We start from the raw sequence: 11,375 nt of genomic DNA on the forward strand, positions 1-11,375 counted from the left end.
AAATCCTGTACTATCTCAAGATGACAAAGAGACTCTAGTTTTATCTGGAAATTTTCTAGTTTTAGGTTTTGCATTTGGGTCTTGATCCATTTCGATTTATTTTTTGTGATATTATTTGGCAGACTTGCCTCATTCCTGTTCTCAGGGGAAAACAAGTCCATCTTTTACTATGAACTATGATGTTTCCTCATTGATGCCCTTTATTAGTTTGGGGCATTCCCTGTGATTCCTAATTTGCTGAGACTTTTTTTTTTTTCATAAATGGGTGTTGAATTTTTTTCTTCTGCTTTTTCCTCATCTATTGAAGTGATCGTGTGTCATCCTGCATTCTGTTAATGTGGTGAATTCTATTGATTTTCAAACATTAGGCCAACCTTTTATTCCTGAGATAAATTCTACTTGGTTGTGATATAGTATGTTTTTAAAAAGTGTTGTTGAATTTGACTTGCTAATATTTTTGTTAAGGACTTTTCCATCTAAATTTATGGTGGATATTGTTGTGTAATTTTCTTCTTTTCTAGTCTTGGTCAGATTTGGTTATTAGGGTTGTACTATTATCATAAAGTGAGTAAAGCAGTGATTCTCCTATTTGCAGAAAATGTTTATGTAGATTAGTGTTATTTCATCATTGAAGTCTCTTTTATCTGAATTAAAGTAGCCACTTCAAGCCACCTTATGCTTACTGTTTACATGGTATATTGTCTCCCATCTGTTTACTTTCAACTAATCTATGTCTTTATATTTAATGTGTCTTTCTTGTAGACCTGTAGACAGCATGTACTAGTGTCTGGCTTTTTTTACCCATTCTATCGATCTCTGCCTTTAATTGGAGTATATAGACCACAAACATTTATTGAATTATGGAAATGATTGAATTTAAGCTATTTTTGATTCTCTGTTTATCCTTTTTGTTTTTTTTCCTTTTCTACCTTTTTAAAACAATTATTTGAATTTTTTTTGTATTCCATTTTCATTTTTCCTCTTGGCTGTCTCCTTATATCTCTTTGCATTACTTTTTTGCTGGTTGCTGTATGGTTTACAATATCCATATATCTAATCATTCACAGTACTTAAAATTGACTGTGCCATTTCCCATAAAGTACAGAAAACTTGCAATCTTATAAGTCCTTTTACTCCCTAGTCCTATCTTTTTCTTGTAGTTGTTAAAATTATATCGTACATTGAAAACTCCACCAGATACTATAACTTTTACTTTAAAACAGTCATATATATTTTAAAGAACTTAAGAGGAAAACACTAGACTTCTATATGTACTCAACTATTTATTCTTTCTGTTGCTCCTTCTTCATTTCTGAAGATATAAGTTTCCTTCTTATCATTTCCTTTCAGCCTAAGAAGTTCCTTGAGTATTTCTTTTAGAACAGATCTGCTGATGAATTCTGTTAGTTTCTCTTCATCTGAAAAGGTCTTTATTTTGCCTGTATTCCTGAAGAATATTTTGGTTGCTAGGTTCCTTTCTTTCAGTACTTTAAAGATATTATTTCACAGATTTCTTGTTTTTATGATTTTTAATAAGAAATCTTTATCACTGAAATCATTATTCCCTTGTCTGTTTTGTGTTGTTTTTTTCTAGATGCTTTCAAGATTTTTTTCTTTATTTTTGGTGTTTAGTGGTTTGGTTATGATGTACTAGGCATGGTTTTCCTTGAATTTACTCTGGGATTTAAGCTTTAAAATCTGTAAAATATATGTCTTTAACCAAATTTTAGCAGTTTTGGGCCATTATTTCTTCAAATACATTTTTTTCTGCCTCAGTCTCTTCTTCCTCTCCTAGGATCCCAATTACACATTTGTTGGACATTTCAGTCATTTCACACAGGTCCCTAGGGCTCCATTTCTATTTTTTTAATCTTTTTTCTCCTTGTTGCTCAGATTGTATAATTTCTATTGATCATCTTCATGCAGATACTGAGCTCATCTTGCGATTTGTTTCTGTTAGATCTTGTATGTTTCAGTTCTAAAGTTTCCATTTTGTTTTCTTTACAGTTTCTATTTATCTGCTAGGAATTCATGTTTTCATCCATTTGAGCTGTTTTCCTTTACCTGTGAAGCACAGCTGTAACATTTGCTTAAGTCTTTGTCTGATGGTTCTAACTTCTGTTCTGGGTCATTCAGGGTTGCCATCTGTTATCTTTATCCTTGAGAATTGGTCATATTTTCTTGTTTTTTTAATGTCGAATAATTTTAAATTGCATTCTAGATATTGTGAATGCGATGTAGTATTAACTCCAGGTCCTGTTAGAATATTCTGGAGAACGTTGATGTTTTTATTTTATCTAGAAATCGCCCAGTTTACTTGTAGACCGGAAGTTCTACCTCGTTTGCTGTGAGCTGTGGTTAAGTCGCACTTCAGTTCTCTAAACGTTTGCTCTATCTGCCCTGTCCAGACCCAAACACTTGCGGGGTCCCGTGTAATTCGGGGATTAGTCTGACACTTGCGTGCATGGTCCCGACCTCAGCTCAGTTCTCTAAGCCTTTTCTCATTGGCTGGGTGTGCTCTTTACTCTGTTACTCAGGGGTTAGAGAGCTGTGCATTCTACCCTCGGTTCGCTTCTTGAAACCTTTGCTCTGCTGGTTTGAGTTTGAGCTGCATGTGCAGAGCTCAGAGGTTCTTCTTAGCCTGGTGTTGGTTCATCCACAGATACTGTATTTTCTTCTCCAGCTTCTCTCCCTTCCTGGATTCGCTCCACACTCTCCGAACCGCAGGGGCTTTTTTTTTTCCTGGTTCTTTTCACCAAAAAGTGGGGGCTTCTATTAGAGTTTATTCACACATTCCACCCTGCTGCTCTGTGAATGCTTCCCAGCCTTAGGGCAAAGCTAAGGGAAGATCAAAGTTAGTCTTCCCCATGCAAGTTGACGCCCCTTGACAGTTTACCTCCTCCATTAATTTTCAGAGTGCTCAGATAGTTGCGTGTGGAAGACGGTAAAATAATTTCAGAGTTTACCTTGCCACCTAGTGGGCACTAGACCTGCTTCAATGAGTAAAGATCAGTAAACAGCAATAATAAGCATATTACTTGCAAAAGAAAGGATTTTTTCCTCAAGGGTTTAAATACCGTTTTTATTTAATTAACACATTAGAGAGCCTTCAAAACAATGAATAATAGGGCCAGCCCCAGTGGCCTAGTGGTTAAGTTCACCATGCTCCACCTCTGTGGCCCAGGTTCAGTTCCTGGGCACAGACCTATACCACTCGTCTGTCAGTGGCCATGCTGTTGCAATGGCTCACATACAAAAAGAGGAAGATTGGCAACAGATGTTAGCTAAGGGTGAATCTTCCTCAGCAAAAAAATAAAATAATAATCATAATAGTACAGACTATTTTGAATCCATCTTCAAATCAGTATAATTTTAATATCGATGGAAAACCTGAATTAATGACACTTTATTAGCTAATTTGCTTTTTTATAGTTTTTTAAATCTTGTTTAAGAAAAGTAATTAAATACACAGTGATTTCTTTTTTAGTATTTTCCTTAGGGTGGCTGATGGAAACTCTTTTTCTAAACTCTTCTTAATTACATCACAGACACTACGAGAGCAAGAAGAAGCCAGGAGAGCGATGGTGTTGAATACATTTTCATTTCCAAGCATTTGTTTGAGACAGATGTCCAAAATAACAAGTATGTGGAAGTTTTTAAGAATATTTGTGTGACTGTTGTTTTTTAAGCATGTGCCTATATGTGCAGTGTTAGACAATTAAGGGTTCTCTTCCATTTGAAATGTATTCCCAATGTTTATACTTATATTTGAAACTGATAAAAAGGTGGTAATTCCATTAATAGTTATCAATCTTCACCTGTCATTTTTAAATAACCTACAGCGGCTGCATTTTGGATAAGTTCAACGTGTAGGAATTATTTTGAAGAATGAAGGGAGGTTGCTAGTATATTATTGTGACCCCTTTCTACCCCACTTAGTGAATCTCAACATATAATTTGGACAGAATTTTATTTTGAAAGCTAACAGCTCACAGATCTCTAGTTCCACAGCCTCCTCCACACATGCTTCTCTCTCACTCATTGACTCTTCAGAACACTGAAATAATATTAATCGTCTTGCTCATACCCTGTCCTCTCACTAACTCCAAGTCCCCTGCCCCCAGGTTTTCCATTTCCTTAAGCATGAATACTGTAGGGTATCAGAGAGCAGGGTGTGTTTTAATGCAGGATTGTGGGATTTTATTGAAACATCAAAATGCTTTTTTTGTGTTTGGCACAGCAATCGTGTTTTTATAGCACATACTTGGTTCCATTAGCCACCAACCAGTTCCTCTCTCGTTCTGAAGCTGAGCTTGGTTATTCTGTAGTGTGCGGTGAAAATTTCAGTAGTTTCTATTGTTCGGCTTATTCGCCGTTTTATTGCATTGCATTAGTTCTAAAAAAGAGGTCATGGAAAACATTAGACTACTGCTGGCCTGAAGGACTTTTTTCTCCCGAAGTGTAATACAAGCAAGTGTTACTGATTTGAAAATGTAAAAGAGAAGATTTTTTAAAATTGACATTCTGGAGTACTTGGCCCTATTTATTTTATTAAACACAGTAAAATACACATTCAGCAAAAACAGCTTTTACCTATGAATTATGTCTTGCCACCAATATACTTTTTAGTTCACAAATGATTCTGATGCATGTCTAATTTTCTACAGGTTTATTGAATATGGTGAATATAAAAACAACTACTACGGCACAAGTATAGACTCGGTTCGGTCTGTCCTGGCGAAAAACAAAGTTTGTTTGTTGGATGTTCAGCCTCATGTAAGTAAACAGTGAACCATTTAACACCCTTCTGGCCCGTGTAACCCACTTCGCTTCATGTGAGCATTTCAACAGAAGGTAAATCTGACGTCTACTCACTTTTGGCTTATATATGGCTTTTCCAAGATGGCAAAAAGCATTTAAATGTAATTTGAGCAGTCTGGTGAAAAAACGCATATTATTAGAAAAGAGAAGTAGGGGAGGCCTCCAGATCTGTGTTTGTAACTCTTGTTTATATTCAGTTTTTGCCAAGTATAATGACTCTTAGATATTTCTTCAGTGTATTTTGTATTTAAAAAAATACGTTACAGGGGCCGGCCCCGTGCCCAAGTGGTTAAGTTTGCACACTCTGCCTTGGCGGCCCAGGGTTCACGAGTTCAGATCTTGGCCGGACCTACATACTGCTCATCAAGCCATTCTGTGGCAGCATCCCACAAAGTGGAACTAGAATGACTTGCAACTAGGATATACAGTTTGTACTAGGGCTTTGGGGAGAAAAAGAGGAAGATGGGCCCTGAGCTAACATCTGTTGCCAATCTTCCTCACCAAAAAATAAAAAGTTACATTATATGTATAATGTATTATGTGTTGTTTATTATTATGAGTATTTAGAATATTTAACAGTGGACATTTTGGTTGTTGGTCTTCTGTCTTTGATTCTGGTTCTGTATCGATCCTGGAAGTGTAGACCCCCCATCTAGAGCTGTGGGGCACTTCACAGGAAGCATCCCACATGCGATCCTTTTTGCAGCTCGCGGGTAGATCTTTGCCTGGCACCCTGGGAACACATGAACACTGTGAACTGAGAATGCCAGTGGATGAAGCCATGCAGTTCCTTCACAGCCACATATCCTCCAGCAGACAACCAACCCGTGGCATTTTCCTTGTTACCCAGGGGCCACAGATTCTCCCTCCACTGATGGTTACACGCTGGGCTGCACAACCTCCAAGAGCCAGAATGACCTGGAGAAGCCCTCCATTCCTCTTAAGGGAGATGAATCTGGAGCAGAAGAGTCCCAGGAATCACTGGGGCGGCTGACTCCTAACTTCAGCACCAGTGATGAAAGGGGCACCCCTGCTGATGCAGAACCTGTGTGCGCGTGTCCTGGGTCTAGTTCCCAGCTCTCTCAGCGTGGTTTCAACTCTGCGTTTGCAGGGCCTCACCAGCTCCTCTGTCGCCTGTCACCACCACCACCACCTCCCTCTCATGCACACACATAACCTGTCTGCTGAACCTTTCATGGAGTTTATGATTTATATTCATGTTCTGGAGAGGTCCTGACACACAGATTAAGACTATCCCCTAACTCTCACCGTTCATCAATCACCTTGATTATAGATGAGTCCCAGAAGCATAGTGTAAATAACATAAAATATTTCCTGGGGGAATGTTGACGAGCTCCATGGAAAGCAGGAGGCCTGTCCTTTTAGGACACTCTGAAGGGTGGAAAGAAAGAGAAAGAGGAGGCGAACTCATGCTGGAGATCAGGAAGAGGCTTAAATGGGATGGTTGGAAGACTCATGTGCAGAATGTGATTTAACTCGTAGTATCCTTTGAATATTTGATTTAAAAATCAATTTCATGGTATTTTTAGCTGCTTCAGTTCAATATTAATTAGGGCATATTTTAAAACATTTTTAAAGGCAAGTTACATCCTCTCGCTTCTTTTCAGGGGTATTTATCATATTTAACTGTCAACAACTGATTGAATAATAATATATTGAAAGACCTACTGCCCTTAATTAGAAAATAATTTTAAGGAATTTCTCCTTAGAAAGAAAATTCAGTTTTATTATAAAGCTCACTCATGACATGATGAAGAAACATAAGAAAACTTATTTTCTTTCTTGCAGACAGTGAAGCATTTAAGGACGCTGGAATTTAAGCCGTATGTGATATTTATAAAGCCCCCATCAATAGAGCGTTTGAGGGAGACAAGAAAAAATGCAAAGATTATTTCAAGCAGAGATGACCAAGGTGCTGCCAAGCCCTTTACAGTAAGTACGAAGGTGCTCGGTGAGGAGACAGAAGCAGAACTTAAACTCATACCGCAGTAGTGACCACCTTAGAAAGACTAGTATATATATGCCGTGATCCAAAAACCAGTAAAAGAATTGTATTTAGGTACATACATTTTGAATGATTGCATTGTAATTGCTTTTCGTGCTTCTGTGGGTGGAGCTTTATATTACATTGACTCAAACTATTTTGTATGCTGTTATGCATACTTAAAAAATTTCTGTAGGCCAAGCATTTAGATAAAAGCTAGACCACTTTGTTTTCAGACTAGCCTTATTTCTAAAGGGAAAAATACCAAAGTCAGTGACTGTTATTCATTAGTAGTCTAAATGAAAAAGTTAATAATTTGCCTTTTTCGTCTCTGCATCAATAATCATATTTAGCATAATAAAAGAAAAAGCACCATTTTAGGTATAGGACAAGTAGACTTGTATTATTATTCAGTAATAGTATTTGTGTTTCCTGTGAGTGTTATTGGAAATGGCAGCTGTGGTATGTTAATGACTCTAATGACTTCCGGCAAGGCCTCTCCTTGTTTTTTGTTTTTAACCCTAAGATAATGTATTTACTTCAGGATCAAAAGTAAAAAGCAAAGAAATTAAATGTCAAGAGCTTCCTCCTCTCTTAAGTAATTCATATTTAACCTTTGTATTAATTTGTAAACTGTTAATTGTGGTTGCAAAATACAGATGATGTTTTTCATTCCCAATATTTGATAAACACCTTTTCTCTAAAATACTGACAATACATGTCCATGCTGGGTAGGTACTGTCTGATGTTGGTTCCTCGGGGCTCTGGGTCGACACTAAAGTTTCTGTCGTTGTAAAATCTTCTGACATGGAAATGTAGGCTCTGAAATTACTTCAGTATGTTGCAGTGTAAGGAGTTATTGTACTTAACTATTTATAAATTTAAAGGTTTCTCGATAAAAGTAATAAATGATTACATTGTCTTAGGATTTGGCTCACTTACATTTATGGATATAGTTATATAGACTTGAGTCATATAATCAACTAAACAGTTCTCCTCTTTCCCGTAGCTATTTTAATACTGAAATATCCCTATATTGATAAGTTATCAATTCAGGACTAATTATTCTGAAATTAAGGTATGGTGGGATTTTTGACTCTTGTCAGAGCAGTTTCGTTACAAGCAAATCAGAGAGATAGTATTAGAAATTATGACTTCTGAAGAACTTGGAGTTCAAGAGGGTGATTTTTCATTTCTGGCTGGGGTGAAAGAAGGAACATAGAACAGCATTGGATAAACCGGTTGTGGAATGTTGGCACTCATGTGAAGTGATGTAATTGCCTAGCTAACAATTTTTTTTTAAAACTTCCTTTTGTAGGAAGAAGACTTTCAAGAAATGATTAAATCTGCACAGATAATGGAAAGTCAATATGGTCATCTTTTTGACAAAATTATAGTAAATGATGATCTCACTGTGGCATTCAATGAGCTAAAAACAACTTTTGACAAATTGGAGACAGACACCCATTGGGTTCCAGTGAGCTGGTTACATTCATAACTAAGGGAAATTCCCATAATCATTTTTCTTTTGGTAGAGTGCATGATTAAATCAGTTACCGTTTTGGTGGGAGGGTGTTTTAGTCTATATCACTGCTATAGATGTGCAATCTTGGTTAAAACTGATTGTTGGTTTTGTTTGTGTATTTTTACAGCTTTATTTCAAACACAATGTTTGAGTATAAGATCCCAAATCAAAATTTGCAGAGTACTATATTCTGAGCAAAGCTTTGAACCTTCTGGTTGTCTTTAATATACAGCTCTAGCTCCGAGATAAGGTTGAACTTTTTAGAGAGGCGTAGCTAGAGGATATATATTGGAGTTCAGCGCTTCAGCTGGACTCAGACATGGTCACTGCCATCAGGCTCGCATGTTAGCAGGAGAAGGTGTTAACTTGGCTGCCTTGAGCAGCTCCAGACAGAGGGGACAGCTTTGCTGTTTTTTTTGGTGGGTCATCATAGGTTCACCTGGGCTGGCAATAAGGAGGAGTCTTCCTACTATTCTAAAAGTACAACCTTTTTCTTACATATACACAATGTATTCACAGTGTGTACATTTAAAAATCTTAAAGGAATTACTGAAAATTTTCCTTAGTGACTGGTCTTCATGTTATAGCTTGAGAAGGCCATATGAATACATATAATGACTCAACAAATTTTAAACGTCTATCTTCCCTTATTAAATATTATTATACATATAACTAAAAACCTTTCCTTACAGCATTAACCTTAGTAAGAATGATGATATCTTGGGGCAAGTAATAATTACGAAAGATATTTTTATTTGTAAATCTTCAGACAACATTTATGGAGTCACCAAAAGGGTTTTTTTTTAGCTGACTTTGGCTTTTCCCCATAAATTATAAGAATGTGATTCCTATTCTAAAAGTAAATGTTTTACATGTTACTGATATATACGTTAAATAAAATGTGATCATTTGTCACATATGTGCAATTGATCACCATATATTGAAATTTCACTAACATGTATTTTAGAAAACTTTCCATGTAATGTTAATTTATTTCTTCATCATCAAAAGAATTCTTAACACTGGCTAGATACCATCCTAATCTTCCCATTTTTAAGGAATTTTAAGAAAGACTCTTATATTGTAGATATTTAGATGGGATCTCTCATTTTACTTAGATACTACTGATCTTCAGCAAGTAACTTATATCGCTCAAAATGCTAGAAATGTCCTGCCATTCTTGCACGCGGTAAGACCCTGCCAATCCGAAGTCATTGCATCTGTGACTTTCAAACAGAAAAAAAAGACTTTTTGTTGATTTGTAAAGAAAGTTTAGATGTCATGTTTAAAAAAAAAATAGAATGTAGTAAAATTTTATATATTTATGAAATATTTGAAAGGCATATTTTTTTAATTATCAAATGGGGCTATTCATAAGATAAACTGATTGTATGTAAAGATGTCCTAATTTAAAATAGTAGTTTTATAAGTCAGGGTCAACATTCCATGTAAATATTTGACCTTATTTGTACACAGATAGATCCGCACGTGTTATATGTGCACTGCACATTTGATAGCATTATCCACTGGATTTCCTTCAGACCTGTCAAATTTCATGTTAGAAACAGAGACAGAGACTACTGGACTGGCCTTGAACACCAAAATAGCTAGATAATTGATCAGACTAAATGTTACTTAACAACATCATCCAAACAGTGAGTTCCAAGTTTATTAGCTAAATAGCAAGCAATTTAGTTAAAAAAAAAAAAAGTGGGGAAGAGGGCTTCCAAATCTGATATAAAGCCATCCTTTAACGTTGTGTGGCCGGTCTAAGAAAAGACAAGTCTTCCATACAGAGTTTGGGTAGAATATTCTCCTCTTGAACATTGACTAAAATTTCCCATAAATCAAGATTTCCTTTACAAAGAGTAATGGGAAATGTATAATAATTTAGGCAATCATCTGAATAATTTAGGCAGCCCACATTCTTTGTTCTGAAACACCTACATCGATTTTTTTTTAATTTGCAGATAATTGCCTGAATTCTTTACTATGGGGTAGAGATAATAGTGGAAGGCAATGGAAACTGAGTCCTTTGTGTTGGTCGTGGTAACGGGGGTAATAAAAAGATAACTGTCCAGACCTTTCTCCCTTTTTACATTAGAGCTGAACAATATTCTTAAAATAAAAGGGGCACTTTGGCAATTTGAGAAATCTTTTTTCAGGTAGCAAACATGGTCTGCAAGTGACATTTACATGGCCATCTTGATGCTTAGCGATTTGGTTAAAATTTAATAAGGCAGGGCCAACTCCAAGGGCCTGTTGGTCACTGTAGCAAAAGGCCCTTGATTCTGTACTTTCTGCACCCCCAACCAGCAAGGAGACTCGCACATGCTCCCCTCACTCTACTAGTTCTTTCACCAGCTGGCACCCAAGACAGAGTGTCAGCCACTATTGAGAAAAGACGAATGTTTACATTTTTTAGGTCCATATATTTAAAATCCAAGATCAAGAAGGAAATTCTATATTCCCATGATTAACAAATTAGAGTAGGTTAAAAATAAGGTGAAGTTGAAATCTAATTTTTTACTATTATTTTACTTACCAATATAGATGTTCTTGATATCCTTAAGGCTGGCATTCCTGGTATCACGTAGTGATTGAATGTATCCAAACTGTAATAATTTAAAGTTGACAAATGTGTAAACTTCTCAGATCTACAAAACTATGTTATTAAAAGCTTCCTGAAGATATAGATTTTTATTATTTATTTTCTTTTTGACTAGTAAGGATTTATAAATAAATGTAATGGAAAACCTTTGATCTTAATAAAGTATCTTCAAATTATGTGTGTACTTTCTTGAAAATTGTTTTTGCACTTGGGTATCTTTTATACTGTTTCCTGTGGTGGAACAAATTCTGTTTTCTTCTGTGATACCTAGTATTTGAACTTGCCATGTCTAAAATTAAATTTCATATCGATTTCAATCAAACATTTATTGGCTTCCAGTTAGCTTGTTGGAGAGATGGAATTCACTAGTCTTGCTCTTACCCATACAGTGCAGACGTTTACAGATGTAGAGA

General features: G+C 36.1%; 1 protein-coding gene across 5 annotated transcripts in view; it reads left to right on the forward strand.

Annotated features, from left to right (window-relative positions):
- The window catches only part of MPP7 (MAGUK p55 scaffold protein 7), a 242,308-nt gene extending 231,170 nt beyond the window's left edge, over window positions 1-11,138 (forward strand). For all 5 annotated transcript variants that reach the window (XM_070254737.1, XM_023632090.2, XM_070254736.1 and 2 more), the window contains 4 exons: window positions 3,549-3,642; window positions 4,668-4,776; window positions 6,631-6,774; window positions 8,145-11,138. In XM_070254737.1, coding sequence (XP_070110838.1) covers window positions 3,549-3,642; window positions 4,668-4,776; window positions 6,631-6,774; window positions 8,145-8,324 — 527 coding nt within the window. In that variant the 3' untranslated portion in view covers window positions 8,325-11,138. The remainder of the gene's footprint in view (window positions 1-3,548; window positions 3,643-4,667; window positions 4,777-6,630; window positions 6,775-8,144) is intronic.
- The last annotated feature ends 237 nt before the right edge of the window (window positions 11,139-11,375 follow it).

This window comes from Equus caballus, chromosome 29 (genome assembly GCF_041296265.1).
Source record: "Equus caballus isolate H_3958 breed thoroughbred chromosome 29, TB-T2T, whole genome shotgun sequence".
Lineage (NCBI taxonomy): Eukaryota > Metazoa > Chordata > Mammalia > Perissodactyla > Equidae > Equus > Equus caballus.